The sequence below is a fragment of the Struthio camelus genome, chromosome 14 (assembly GCF_040807025.1).
Source record: "Struthio camelus isolate bStrCam1 chromosome 14, bStrCam1.hap1, whole genome shotgun sequence".
Lineage (NCBI taxonomy): Eukaryota > Metazoa > Chordata > Aves > Struthioniformes > Struthionidae > Struthio > Struthio camelus.
The window spans coordinates 14,153,030-14,168,603 of NC_090955.1; the positions used below are offsets into that span (position 1 = coordinate 14,153,030).

Below are 15,574 nucleotides of genomic sequence, written 5' to 3' on the forward strand. Positions count from 1 at the left end.
ATAGAGAAACTGGCATCCAGCAACTTAAAATATTATTTGCTAAGGTCTACCTGTCATTCACATATACACAAAAAAAAAGTAAATACATTAATAAACACTTAAGATTAGTGCAATTGACTTTACAAACTGTTGACTTATACTAATATTTTGTCTGTTTCGTTTATGACAAAGAATGTGAAGCATTATCATCTGGCTTAGCACATGAGTTTATATTTAAAATGTCCTGAGGGAAAAACGGAGTTTTCTTAAAAACTTCCTGATAACTTCAGGCTTTCCTTCTTAAAAGCAAATCATTACCTAAAAGTTTAAGTTATGTCTAATTTCATAAGGATATCTGTAAAAGCTCTTTGACAAGAAATCAAATATTCAAAATGTTAATTCTCTTTCTGCTTGGAGAGCAAACACAGGTAGCAAATTCTCAGGCTGTCATGGTAAGAGAAGACTGTCTTCTCAGATAACCAGACTCTCCAAATTGCAAAGCGCCATGACAGGATTTTATGTAAACTCACAAAATAGCTTCCAAGTTTATGAAGGAACCGAGGATACTGTTATTTAAGAAACATCACTGTGAATGAGCACAAACATGCTTTAAATTCTTTAGTAGGTGCACAGGCTGAGATAGAAAGCTGAAAACTTCATTTTCTGTTCTACAATTATTCTAATTGCAGAAATTTTCCATCTTTTGTTCCTTCCTTATAAATACAAGTAAAATGTACATGATTTTCTCTTCCTGGCTAAACAGTAACTCATTGCTTGCCTTGCAGAAAGTGGTTTAATAACTATTTTCCTTCTGAAAAATGCCAATTATCTTAATTCTTTAAAATACAAAATTCACTCAAACTTTCTAGAACAGTACAAAAAAACAAATACTTAATAATATGCTTTTCCTAGTGAATGGCAATTTTCTTTAAGTATATGTAAAGATATATCTTACATATACGTATGAGAGAGATCTTATGCCTTGAAATTGAAGAAAAACACCTGTTCGTAATTCCAAAGTTCCCTGCTGCTCTCGGCAAGCGCAAAGATTCTGGCTGGCATTTTCTCTGCACTACCTGCCCACTGTGTTAAATGATATCTCAGATACAGGTAAACCCTCTCTCTCTCTTTTTTTTTTTTTTGAAAAAGATTCTATTTCTGTAGTTTGGCCTTTCAATTAAAATTTCAGTATTCAGCATTGTAGTCTTGATACCACAAATCTGAATGCCTCAACCCTTTAACTAACTACTTTGAAAAAGAAAATAATTAATTTTTCCAGGCAACAGTCTTTCAATGACTTACATCATGTTAAATAGGCTTTCTTCAACTACCTAACAAGCAATAGGGAAATAGGTGTTCAACTATTTGAATTAGCATGCCATTGGCCAAACTGTTACCTATTTAATTACTTTAAAAGAGGGTTTATGCTCTTACTATGAATTACCAAGGCTCAGGAACTCAGCACCAAATATCACAAAACATGCAATTATCTTGTTACATATGCATGTAATAAAGAAGTGAATTGCCTAAGAAATTTTGAAAGTCAAGTCTACGTTCAGAATGTATTGTCTATGACAATAACGATCAGCTTCTTCCAGTGAAGAGCATCACACACATTAATTATGCATCAATATTACAACATTTAAGGTGTGTCCAGTTTCCCAGTAACAAAAGAAAAATGCACGTATTTTATCAAGGCTATATACTTTCCTATATCAGCAAAATAAATACCTAAAGTTCAGTAGTACAAACTTCATCTTTGGCTTCACATATGCTGTAGCTGTTTACTCCTGACCATTGTTTATTTATAGAAGTAAGATGGTGATAGGGAGAGAAGCAATTACAAGTTATACCTTCTGTATCATGTGTAGAAAGCTACAAAAGCCAATTTAATATAAAACCTTAAATAAATCATTTCAAAAAATAAAAATCCACACTTTTCATTTCTGTCAATTTGCAAGAAAAATTGGAAGTCTCTTCTTCAGAATTGAATATGTAAATGATAAACAGACTTGCACTCAGGCAAAAAAGTGAAGTTTTGTCTATTGATGTATTTTAAGTAGTTCAACAAGTGTAACAGAATAAAACTAAAGAAATTATAAAGGAAAGCTAATTTTACAATACAAAATTTTCAAACCAGAGTATTGTCATATGGAATAAGTATATCCTTTTTTTTTTTTTTTAATCCTTAGCATTATCACAATCTGACAGGCATGCCTTAATGGTAATAGCGTTTCTTCTTTTTAATATTCAATATTTCTTTTTAACTGCAACCATCAGGAACAAAGGTAATCTGCCTTCCTTGCTCCCCAACAGAAGAACCACCCTCTCACCTTCTGCCAGCCCTCGTTAGACAGCATCCTTCCAGACAGGTGTTCCCCTTCTATGCTAATGCCAAGCTGTTCACAACAAATTAAAAGTAAACTGCAGTTCTTTTCAGCTCATGCCAAATTATCTCCTGGCATCAAATACATCATGTGGCTCTTGACTACTATCTGACTGAAGATACTTGCTCAGTACAACAAAGCAAGAGATAAAATTGAATACAGTAGACAGACAATTTCTAGGATTTCCTGACTTCTAATAGAATTTTACTTAAGGTTACAGAGTGCCTCACTGAACGGCTGACTATGTTTCTCTTATTTAGGCCAATACAGAAAGATACGTTTATCCTAAAGTGAAGCTTCACACCTTACAGTATGGATAATCACAGGTAAATGAGCTAAAATGAGTATTTACAAAAAAAAAAAAAAAAAAAAATCAGTTGAACCACTACCACGACCGTTTTTTACTCTGTATCTGCAACAAGTGAAGAATGGTCACCTTTTGGATGAGAATGTTTTAAATTGAGATCATTCTCACGTTAAGTCATCTGCCCTTAGCAGGTCCCCAAAGTTGGTGGGGAATGAAATATCTATTACATACAATTATACCTACAAGTAGTTATAGGTATTACTTCTCCTTTCTAAGCAGACCATCGATAAGCACAAACTAATAATATGGTTATCCTAGCAATTAGTATTTGATGAAGGATGAAGCTATGACAAAGAATTCACTTCATCACAGGTAGTAGAAAGGAATTTATTCTTCCATGAGATGGTATGTTTAAAATGATAGACAAAAACATATGTAGACAAAGAAAGAAAAAATAACATATTATTTCTTTCATCAATCGGATGCAATCAATCAGGCACTGGAAAAGGAGCAGAACAGTCTATGGCATGTATTCCAGCATGTTTATCTGCAATTGCAACTGAACACCATTACCAACTTAGGAGCCAAAATCTTACCTTTTTAACTGTCACACCATCCTTTGGAGTTTGCTTTGTTGACAGGTTGTACCCAATCATCTGTTTAGCAAGCTGTTCAACAATCTTAGGGCTACAAACAAAGGAAAAAGATTAGTGTATTAACAGATATTAAAAGAAACAGTCACACAGCCATTGTAAATAGCTTAAATTACACCAGAAGGAATTTATTGATGTTGTTTCATTTTTAAAGACTTACTCTTTAGTTAGATGAACTCCTCCTTTCAATCCACTATTGAAAATACCTTTTCCTCGCCCTCCAGCTAGAATCTGTGCCTTCAGAACAATTTCTTTTGCCTCTGTAAAAGAAAAAGTCCTCAATGCCATGCTACTGCCTGTCATTTAGTGAGCTTATTAGCTTAAGCTGAAAAAGCAAAACCAGGTTAGCCTGCATAAAAACAATAAAACAATGTTCAAAACTAGTGGACAATAAAAAAAAGAAATAATCAAATGAGTATTTTTATAAAGCAACTTCGCAAAAAATTGTTCAGATAAGTTAAAAGGATAAATATACACTACTCATTACCTGGATAAATATGTGGTTATTTAAAAAAAAAAAAAAAAAGCTATTAATACTTCATGACCCGCACAACAAACCATATAACCTGCATAGTTTGATTATTTGCACTCCAGCATGGTTTCTAAAACATGAATCAAGTCATATTGTCTTGAATGCACAACAGACAAATGTTCATCAAGGAAAACAAATTGCAGTCCTCACTCTGAATATACATGAGCAAAGCTATGCATTTTGTCATGCAAGAAAGAATCCCCATCTCCTAAGGGCAGGTAAAGGTAGAGCAACAGTAGTAGCTGTGAGAACCTGTTAATCTGTTAATGAGGCAAGGTATCATTTGAATCTTTCATAATGTATGTGTAGCAGTATCTTGGTGACAAGAAAGTGGAGCCATACTACTATACTTTTTGGAAACAGGAGTTAAGCGGAATTTAAGGATCTGTGAGTGCGGAGGATGTCTTCCTCCATCATTAATGTCTGCCTCTTCCCTCCGCTGACCAGGCAGAATAAAGGAAGATCCAGGCCAACTCCAATCCTCTCCTATTAAATACAGCAAATAAGCCATGCAGGAAGCACCACTCAGGGCTCTCGAGCTCTTTAGTGTGCAGTGGCAAAAGAGCTGCACATAGTTGTACCCATACAGAATGGACTGACAACTTTATATCAGCTCTCCTGACCTTCTTTAAGCAAAAATACCCTAGTTCTGGGGGCAGCTCATCCTCTGCTCTGCGTGATGTTCATCTGCAAGGTACTATGGGTGCTAAACATCATAATAAGCAATAATGATGGAGAAATAAATACCCAATTAACCCAACAGCCCTCTTTTCAGAGGCTCTTTATATACTCTAGAAAGTAGTATAAAAGTTGAATGACTTTTTTGGTATCTCCTAGGCCAGATTTCTGAACTGAGATTCCACCTCTGTCTTGCACAGAGGAAGGTCAAATTCACCCTACTTCAACCACTCACTGAGTCAGAAGTTCAAACACTTCATGCCCAGCGACAGGACGAGAGGCAACAGGCACAAACTGAAACACAGGAAGTTCCATCTGAACACGAGGAAAAACTTTACTGTGTGGGTGACTGAGCCCTGGAACAGGTTGCCCAGACAGGTTGCAGAGTCTCCTGCCCTGGAGATATTCAAAAGCCATCTGGACACAATCCTGTGCAGTGTGCTCTAGATGACCCTGCTTGAGCAGGGGGTTGGGCTAGATGATCTCCAGAGGTCCCTTCCAACCTCATCCATTCTGTGATTCATGTGAGCGATACAATGAACTTGCACATAATCAGACCCCAAACCAGCGTTAGAAATGAAAATATCTGAACTACAACAAGAAGTTACTAGATTTTTTTTTTTTTTTTAAACAGAAAGTAAAACTTTTCTCATGGCCTTCAGCTAAAGGCCAATCTAAAGCCCATCTGGAAGCCACAAAATAGCTACATGGATTTGAAAATGACAAGAGTAATTGCACTGAGATTTATAGCCAAATAGAAGAGATCCTAATGTTCTTAACAAGTAAAAAGGGAGAGAAAAAACAAAAAAACACCTTCAAAACATCTCTGCAGCTCCGTGGATACTTCCTGAAGCACAAATATCTGCCAGCTGCCTATAACATGTTATATTAACGAATACTGCCACCTTTCACAGTTAGCATAATACTACTTGGTGTTTCGCAAATTCTGAAATCCTAATATTAACATATCATTAGCTGATGCCTAGAAAAGGCTACCATTGTTAGCATTTTGCAATCCCACCAAACCTGACTTCACTGAAGTTTGCATGAGATCATGCCTTGAATCACAATATTCTGTATAAGTATGTAAGAAAGCACTGTCATTTGTCATTAAATTGACAGATTTACTGTTTAAATGCCCCCGAGGATATGGATACTTACTTTCAAGCAAACACTGGCTTTCTAGGCTTTATATTACATGTAAATGTTTTATAGCTGATTAAATACAAGTTTGGAAGTGTAGTTTTTGAAAAAGACCAGTTCTGACACAGCATCATTCCAAAGTTCTAATAAGACAAATCTGAGCAAGCGAAAAGCAAGTTGGGTCTTAGGAGAGAATAAACGTCATGATGCAAATATTCTGTTTTCTGTATCAAGACTAAAATGCATTTTAACATATCTATTGCAAGTAGCATACTAAGAAGTTCTTGACTTTCAGGCTTCTCAAGACAAAATCCTTTCACGTGTTTATCCATCCACCAGTGTTTGACATACACCATTCTGAACCTTAAAAACATTCTCTTGAAAATACTTCCGGCGTTCCAATATATTCATGTTCCCAGCATCCTATTATTCATGCCACTGCAAGGCAGATAACCAGGAAATTTAAAAGCAACAAAAGGTTTTATAACGAGTGTTTTCTAAGCATACAAATTATTAAGATGAATTAAAACTATAAATCACTTTCCAACGGAAAGAAGCAAATTCTAAAATTACGATAGCTGCTGGGATAAAACATCTAATATAGTGTTGTTAATAGATGCTACAAGCATTTAATTAGATCAGTTTTAGGTGCCAGTCATCTTGACAATGTGAGTTTTGATCATCAGTGATGCATGATGTCAATTATGCAAGCCATCGTTACCCTCTGTGGCACAGATCGCTAGGCTAGCGCCTCCTCTTTATTCCTAACCAGCATGCTACAAAGTGTGATGATTATCTTCACTGGGCTACAACAAATGAAGTTAGAGAAAGGAAATTAATAGATCCATTTTTCTAATCCACTAGAGGACTATCAAAGCAACACAATAACTTCAGAAAGACAACTATCAAAAACATAAATCAGTGCATTAAAAAGTAAGCATAACTATGTAAAGATTAGACCTGAAGAACTACTCAATACAATAGCTCAGCAGAGCACATAACAAAAAGTTCTTCCTGCCCTAAGGGAAACCAACAGGAGGCAATTTGACTCAACAGTTATTCGCCCAAGCTTTTATTTAAAGAGACTATTTCTAGGAATGCTCACACAAATTTATTTTTATGTTATCTCCTACCTGAATTCCCAAATTATGTTAGGAAAGACTACGCCTAAAGAAAAATATGGTTTTAGTTAGAACAGATGAAGCAATACACCTTTGCTTGTAGGCTTAAAAAAAAAGTAAAACACCAACCAAAAAATTAATTACAGTATGAAAAGTCAGCATTGAATCAATTAATAACATGTGAAGATCAATTCATACAATTAGCATCCTTCCAAACCGCTATAGTAGAGCTGAAAAGTGTGTAAGCAAGTGTTGAGTAGTTAAAAATAGTGAATTTGAAGAGAGTCTAGCACAAGCAACATTTCTTTACACCAAAATAAAGTATATTGCAACATTTTCAACAGCACTGCACTTCTAATTAAGGTTTCAATGAACTTCTGTTTATGTCCATTGATGAATGGATGAATTTTGTGTAAAATTAAAAAAAAAAATTTGGTTGCTTGTTAAGCGCATACAGATTTTTGTCACAGATTTAAAATTTTATTTACCCTTCAAAACAAACAAACAAACAAAAAATCAGACTGTTTGTTAAGTGTGCATAAATTGCCACTAATTTACCAGTAAATAGTCCCAAACTGCTCTATGCAGGTTGATGACATTTTTCTGGTAACAGTATATCTTCTTAATTAATTATATCTTGAATTTTATAATTATAACTTGAATACATTAATATCTCAGACTTGAAATAGTTTATCATTGAATCTCATATTTGTTTTTTATACTACACCACAGAAAAAGTGAGACACTAAAATTTCCAAAAAGTCCTTTCAAAAAAAAAAAAAAAGTCAGATGCAATTAAATGAGCAACACCTGCAGCCCTCAAAAGTCCTCACACTTCAAAATTTCGTAACAGCAGTTTGCTCCAACTACACTTCCAACAAATTCATCTAACCACATAGAAAAAAAGCCTTAGGTAGTATTATTTTAAATAAATTCGGATGCTTCAGCAGAATAGACTATAACACTCCAAGGGACAAGCATCCTTAACATTGCATTCTACAATACATCTCCTTCCTTTCAGGCAGCATTATGAATACAAATTGCAAGTGCTACACCTTGCAGTAGGCTCAGGTCTATAATGAAAGCCTATTTAGAATCAATAAAACCAGGCCTGCTTTGGGGAGCTATGATTACTCTGATCCACTGGTACTGACTGCAGCAATAATGAACAGCTTGTTCTCAGCCCACCGCTGTGTATATTTAAGTAGTGAATTCTTGATCGTGAGACAATATATTGAGAACCATAGTTCTGCTTGTTAGATGGTATGTTAATTTATTACCTGTGAATGACTTCCCATTATTATTGATACGACTATATGAGTGCAAATTAGGCATGTTAACAATTACATTAAAATGCACTGTAGCTTATCAAAAATCAACTATTATAAGAACAGATAATGTAAGACTGCATAATATTAGGCCTTACTCTTGCCTGTTTAGGAAAGGAAACATTTTTACCAACGTACTCAAGGAGTACATTGGTAAAACATCATACAATACAGAATTAGAACATGGGAAAGGAGATCTCATACAAAATCCTCATCACATCTCTGTCTCACCACGCAACTTTCAGACGGGCCTCCCCCCCTGCAGCTCAGCTTCGCTATCTGCAGCGGATCTGCGAGAATTGTTTGCACTTCTTTTAAAAATGCACACCCTCATATAGTATTAATTCAGTGTATTTTACCCCAGTGTTAGGCAACTGATTATAAGAAAAAGGCTGACTCAAAACCCATGCAGTGCTGTAAGTACTAGGGTAGTAAAGTGACACTGGAAAGCCTGCTGCAGTGCTATGTGTTGTTACGAGTTCGGTGCCCATTGCAAAATAGACGCAGGTAACCCAGTGCCATGGGAAACATGCAGTGAAGACAGCTCCAGGACAGGAAAAGGCAGACTACAGGTCTTCTGACAGCAATTATACCCCACTTCAGATAGCACAAGAGATATAAAGACGCCAGTAAAACAACAAATACCTACATGCCCTTCCTACTTCCGTTTCCTCATTGGTGCTGACACAAAGCCTCAAATGCTCAACTGTCCTTTGAGGGTTGCAGAGAACCTTTGCCAAACCGCATCTGTGCGGCTCAGAGCTTGACTTCCAAAACAGGGGGTTTTTCCCTTACAACCTCTATGAGAAAGAGTTACGCAAAAAAAGCACAACCCATCAGAACCAACAGTAAAAGCATTCCCTCTTAAATCTGGTAATCTACTTTGCTAGGTGTCCTCTGTCCTTCTCTACTGTTGCTTTTTTCTTTCTTGTTTTAATGCTACCACCACCTCATCAATTTCTCGTTTCTCTTTGGGAAAGACCGGCTCTAATTCATTTTCTGAAGCTTCAGCCATCCCATTACACTGTTCAGGCAGGATCCTGTCAGGTACTTATTATCTTTAACAGTATTCTCGTCCAGAGGCACTCTAGTATACTTACTGTAGCATAAGAAGGAAGTAAAACCTATAAGGGAGACGATAGTAAACACAATCCAGTAACAATAAAAATAGTAATAAAACTTAATTCCCAAAATGAACACAGAATCTTAAAGTTGCCATATATAACTGTCCACATTTGGGCCTCTTTACATGAAAATGCTCTGAAATGTGAGACGGCTTTTCCCAGGGAACAAGCACTACTGCCACGTCTGCAGCTGCCCATCTTCCGGGTGTCCCAGGGATGCAGGAGTTTGAGACAGTTTTCCTATGCTCTGCCAAGTAAGCAGATTGAGATGGGAAACAGAAGTTGTCCATAACAAGACACCTCCCACATCTTCAAAACTGTGGGTGTGATGAAAGGCCTATAGAACTAAGTCAAACAACTGATTTAGGTTCTCTCTCCCCCCCTTTAATTTAAAATTAAATTCTCCTCCTCTTTGTTATTTCCATTCTTCTGCTCCATAACACCAAAAAGAATTATCTTCTTACCTGCCTAGTTTCTACAACCTTTGGTTTTCAGACTAGTTTAAAGTTAAATAAATCATCCTTTTTATGACTCCATGCTTTTGAATATATTGCATATTTATTGCTAGATTATAAGCCTCATTAAAATCTATAATGATAAATTAGTCAGTCTCTTGATTCTGTCACTGGTGTTATTAATTGCTTTCATAACCATTACTACACACTTCACTGGTAATAAAAACTTTAAAGCTAGATAAAATCAACTAAGGTAAAGCTCACTCTTAATACTTCACTCTTAAACCTGCTCAAAGTAATCAAGTATTCACACTTCCTACATTTAAGTTACACCTAATAAATTACTTATATAATGAACGCAGCCTCATCAGATCCAGTAGTATTAACATAATGCATGCCAAAATATACACCTTAAGGTAGGGATCCAAAAAAACCCACCACTCATATTAAAACTGTTTCATTATGAGCACATGGAACATGTCATTTTTCGTATTTTCCAGACGTTAAGAATTTCTCTTTTCAACTTAAGTTCTCTCATATTTTTAATGTAGATTTTGCTCTGTAACAGATCACAGCTTTAGACAAGCTACTACTTGTCACCTTTGCTTGCAACCTCACAGGAGACATAGTTTGGAAACCCAGATGGGGGCGGAGCGCGTTCCTCATTAGGTGGATGGGAAGTGAGGCCTACTGACACACTGAGCAAAAGGTTTTTCTGCCAGCCCTCAGGCACCATTGGTCCTACAGGTAAAAGAGAAGAGATCATTTTCTGTGACCTGCAATGTCAACCTGGCTTTCTGCAGCATGCTACATAGCAAAAACTGGGGTGGGGGGAACACAGAAAAATGCATGCAAATTGACTGCTCCACCTAACCACCCTGCCCATTTTAACAAAGACGATCCACTGCTCCCTTCTAAAAGATTCTTCTTCCATACCATTGTAACAACAATATTAGGAGTAGTAATGTTTATTGAAAATACCTCCGAATTCTTTCTTATTTATTTTTAACAGAATGTTTTAGCATACACTAAGGAATGTATTTAACTTGGTTTTCCTTAAGTTATCAATACAATCCATTACAGTGCTACATTAACAGGAAAGGAAAAGAAAGTCCTTCCTAATGGCTTTACTTCTCTTTCTCAGTCAATTCTCACAGTATGATTTTCTTTAACGCTTTATAATACTTTATAATATGCACAATCCAACATTTTTTTTCTGATGATGATTTCAGTTTAAGATACTGTCAAAGCAAGCAGAGAATACTTTTTTGTGTGTATTAGTTGTGATCTCTTATTACCTGACACCAACATGAAAGCATCTCAGACTAACCTCTTACTATGCACTGAGATCCATTACAAATTTAGGCACGCAAAATCACAAGGATTCAGAACTGGCATCTCCAGTGATGACAAAATCTTTGTATAACCTGGCTTAGTCATCAGCTATGCACTTGGAGTTTGTCTATATTCCTTATAAATATAAAATACACAGATATATCACAAAACTTGCTTCCTTAAACCACTGCAATTTAAAAAATCTGACATTTTACCAGATTTGTAGCAAGTCATTTCTCTCCTAATGGGACAGTCGTCTTTGCTTCTTTCCCTATTAAAGTTTACAAGAATTTCAAGATTTCCTTGCCAAGATATCCTGCAATTTTTTGGGTTTTTTTGGTTTTAATATTGAATGTATGTTAAAGTAAGCAGACTCAGACAGTTCAACTGTGTCCTAAATTCTTGATTGAATACCATAACAGCATTTGTTTTAATGCAACTCAGGGAACAGGCTTTATGCAATCTGTAGTGCTGAAGTCAAGCAGTCATTAAGAACAAACGCTGCTCTGGCCCCAGCAGCAACAATAAGCCCACCTGTTTTCCTGGAACGCTTTCAAAATGTCATTCCTTGTCATTATGTATAAGGCATACAAGCAAGAAAAAAAAGCCCTTTTAGACCGATTCTGAATCTTTTACATATTATTGAACTGCAGAGAGGGTTCTGAGAAATTTGAATTTAGTGTAGAAAATGTAAAGACTGGGAAACAGATCTTAGTTTTTTTATAATTTACTTTTAAGTAAAAGTAAATATTTTAAGTAAAAGTAAAAAGTTGTTGCGGTAGAAGAATACATTTTTAAATACGGAGGACAAAATATAAGAATCCTAAGCAAGAAACCAGGGAATATACATGGCAAAAACACAAATCCATATGTAGAGAGGAAAGGCAACTGGAACATGACCACCTTGACTTAAGAAGCATTAAAAAATTTGTAATGGAATACACATGGCAGGCCAACCCAATTCAACTACAGGTTCCTCAATTAGCCCTTTCCCAAGCACAGTCATTACATACAGGCCTGCTACACCCTGCAAGATCCTTAAACTGTAAGCATTAAAATGGAGGGAAAGCCAAAATAAATTTGGAAAGCACAGAGTGGCGGCTGTGCACAAAACTGTCAGCCTTTGCAAGCACAAGAAATAAGCTGCTCACCAAAAGGCAGGCCGCTGAAGGTGGGACAGCTTCAGCCTCCATTTCTACAAAGGTTTTCTATGCTTTTGCCAGTACTGGGGCAGGACTACATCACTTCTGAGGGGTTCATCGTCTTCACAGCCTTGAAAACACCAGGACAAACTGACCTGAGGGTTTACCAAACGTATGTGCTCCCCAGCCTCGGGGACCTCTTTGCTTCCCCTGTGCTCAGCACCATACCAGCAGTGGTCATTCCTTCTTCTAGTTGATCAGGACAAGCCTGAATTCATAATACTGTAGCTATCTGCTTTGTTTTAAGCATGCACTAACAGCTTTTGTGTATTAAAGACAAAGTTAGGAATTATTAGGCTAGATTTACTCTGGAGCTGCTATTCCACATAACCCCTCGATTCCTGGCCCAGTACTGAAGTGAGTAAAAAATGAGATTCACTTAAAAAAAAAAAAAAATCAAATATTGCAGAAGTGTTTCAAAACTTTCAAGCCTTGATTTCTACACATTAAGAACTGCTCACAGGTAGAAATTACATATTATGCATTTAGATGGTTTCAAAACAGTACAGTATTTGGAGAAGAAAGAATATTACAGATACTACCATGAAAATAATGACTACCTTTAAAAAAAAAAAAAAAACCCTTCTAGCTTTAGGTGTGGCTTCTAATAGACACCTAATACTAGGTGTAAAACTGGGATGGAAAACCAAGAAATAGAGCTGCTGGGCAGAGGGCTTCTACAAGGCTATGTGCCATCTAAATCCTTTTGCAGATATAAGTGGGATTTAAGTGATGTATCTGGAATAGCTGTGAATTGCACCCAGAGTGGAAAAAAAACTGTCAAGAAAACAACTGATCTGAATTGGTTATGACGTTTCATTCCTGTCAAGTAGAGGTTGACTAATTGGAGACTTCTAAGCAAAAGCTCATTCATTTCCAAAGCCCCAAATCTAGGAGAAAAAAAAAAAAAAGTGATCTAAGTTTGAAACAGACAGAGAAAGCTCACCACATGAAAGTTTAGAGACAAAGAGAAAAAAAGAAATATAAGATTAAATGGAGAAATATCTAATTAAAACAGAGAAACACTGCAACCAGGATAAGTATATTTATTCTGAATGTATTCTCCTGCAGTTTGCTGAAAATCCTTCCAAGGATTAATGATGTTAGTTTTCACGGTATCTAACTTTTCATTTCATACAGAACTACAAAGAGAAATATTTTCCTCTGACAATTGGTAAATATTAACCACAAAAAGCAGATGAAGTTTCATCTGTGGTAAGCACAACTGCTTATAACCTAATGTAAGAGAATACTAATGATAAACTAAGCACAACCAACAAGGGAGAGGATGTTCTATAACCGCCTCTTGTTTTCATTTACTTATCACATATATGAAATAAAAATCAATGACCAAAATAATCTAATATTGGAAAAAGGCTAAGAGGAGACCCATTATATATTTAATTTAATTTTTCAGACTTAAATGTTCCATAAAAGGGACATCTTGCTGATCAATGATACACTGGTAAATTTTTATTCAATGCCTAAAAAATTTTGTTTAGAAGATTAAGTGTCAAATATTTATTACCTGAAAAATATTTTTTCTGCATCTCCATGTGCATTAAATCACATTAAATCACTCAAAATGCATTTCTAGCAGTTATTGTCTATATTAACCCTCTAAGAAAAACAACTGCCTTTAGATATTTTTTCTAGACATGTTGTTGTTTCTCGCTCTCTAAAAAAGATAATCTTTAAACAACAGTAAATACATTTTCTATGTCATAACATGCACAGACACTTAAAATTACTTTTATGTGCTGGGTTTTTTCCATTTCAAATAATGATCAAGAAAAGCATCTGTACTTAAACAAACAAACAAAACTCAGCAAGCACATTCTTATGTCCTAATTAAATACAAGGGCATTACATTCTAACCAGAATATGTAAAATCTAACAAAAATTGTTGTGAAAATTCAAACATTGACATGTACACTTTTATTTCACAGGCATTTCACAGCGTGCCACGCTACTCAAGTTATAGCATTGAGCCATCCAACACAAAGGACTGCCCCTTTTTTTTTCCCCTTCACTTTCTCCTGGCTATTGCTGTCAACAGTATTATTTACTTTCTTCTACTACCCTCCTGCAAACTCGCTTGTAACTAGATTTTGCCTTTCCCTTCCACTAGGAACATGGCAAAGCTCCACCTGGAAACAGTGTCTCTTCCCCAGCTGCTGACAACCCTGAAGTATCTGGAAAAAGTAGGGGCAGGTTAACACGAATGCAAGTTAAAGTTCAGAGGGCTTTCCTTCTTCTGATACGGCAGAAGAGCTCACCCCTTTGCTATGTTTGTTTGGAACATTACTGTAGGGCTTCTCATAAGTAGAATGAAACTTAAAAATGAAAAACATGGCATTTGAAAGAAACATAACAAGAAAAAGGGAAAAAAAGAATTATTCAGAGACTACATTTTTTCAAATTATTTTTCTTACTATCATACCATCTGCAGATACTTTTCAAAAAAAATCACAGAAAGGAAAGTTGGGAATATTCTAGATAAGCAAAAAAAGTCCCACTGCACTTTTCATAATGTGGTAATTTTTATAGTTTTTCGTCTTGATGATTGCTTCTTTTTAAAAATGGTATTAAAAGTCTTCAGTTTGGATTGTTCGGTGGAAGCAAGATAACTCAAACTTTACGCGTTCAGCTCAGAAGGCTCATTACATATTAGGAAAGATTAAGGGGGGGGGGGGGGAGAAAAACCTTACCACCACTCAGTGAAGCTAAGTGTCAATACAGGCACTACTGGCCTCCAACAACTTTGCTGGGTAAACCAAACAAGCGTCTATCTGCTTAGCATTGTGAAGGAAGAGGAAAGTAAAGACAGGATAAAAGCCTCTTACCCCTGAGACAAGCCTTTCATTTTTCAACCCAGAAGAAAATAATAATGATTTAGAACAAACAGTAAATCAGTTGTCAGAACAATTCATGTTGTGTCCTTAATTTTAACCAGTAGCTTGTTAGCTAAACCAATATACATGACCATGTAACTCTACCTAACCTACTCAGCCGCTCTTATCGCCCCAGCCTCTCTTTGCTCCCTTAATTTTCTTTAGGGATTTATAAACAGTTGCTTGCTATTATATACAGTTACAGCATGCTGTGCATGAGGACACTGGGCAAGCTGTTAACTCTATTAAGTTAATAATAGATTTTTGAGTATGATTTCCAATTAATTTCAATTCCCACATTCCATGCAAAGCCAGAATTACAGAGAGCCATATGGTGCCTCATAAGTAACAATTAAAAGTTATTTTCTAATCTTTATGCATTGAAAAAGCCCCATAAAAATACATATGGTTTCAATGATGGGAAGAAAATTAAGCT

At 35.9% G+C, this 15,574-nt stretch overlaps 1 protein-coding gene across 1 annotated transcript in view; it reads right to left on the reverse strand.

Moving 5' to 3' along the window:
- Positions 1-15,574, reverse strand: part of SUCLG2 (succinate-CoA ligase GDP-forming subunit beta) — a 134,759-nt gene that overhangs the window by 70,775 nt on the left and 48,410 nt on the right. Inside the window, exons 3-4 of the mRNA XM_068906758.1 lie at positions 3,487-3,586; positions 3,270-3,360 (exon numbers count right to left, since the gene is read on the reverse strand). Coding sequence (XP_068762859.1) covers positions 3,270-3,360; positions 3,487-3,586 — 191 coding nt within the window. The remainder of the gene's footprint in view (positions 1-3,269; positions 3,361-3,486; positions 3,587-15,574) is intronic.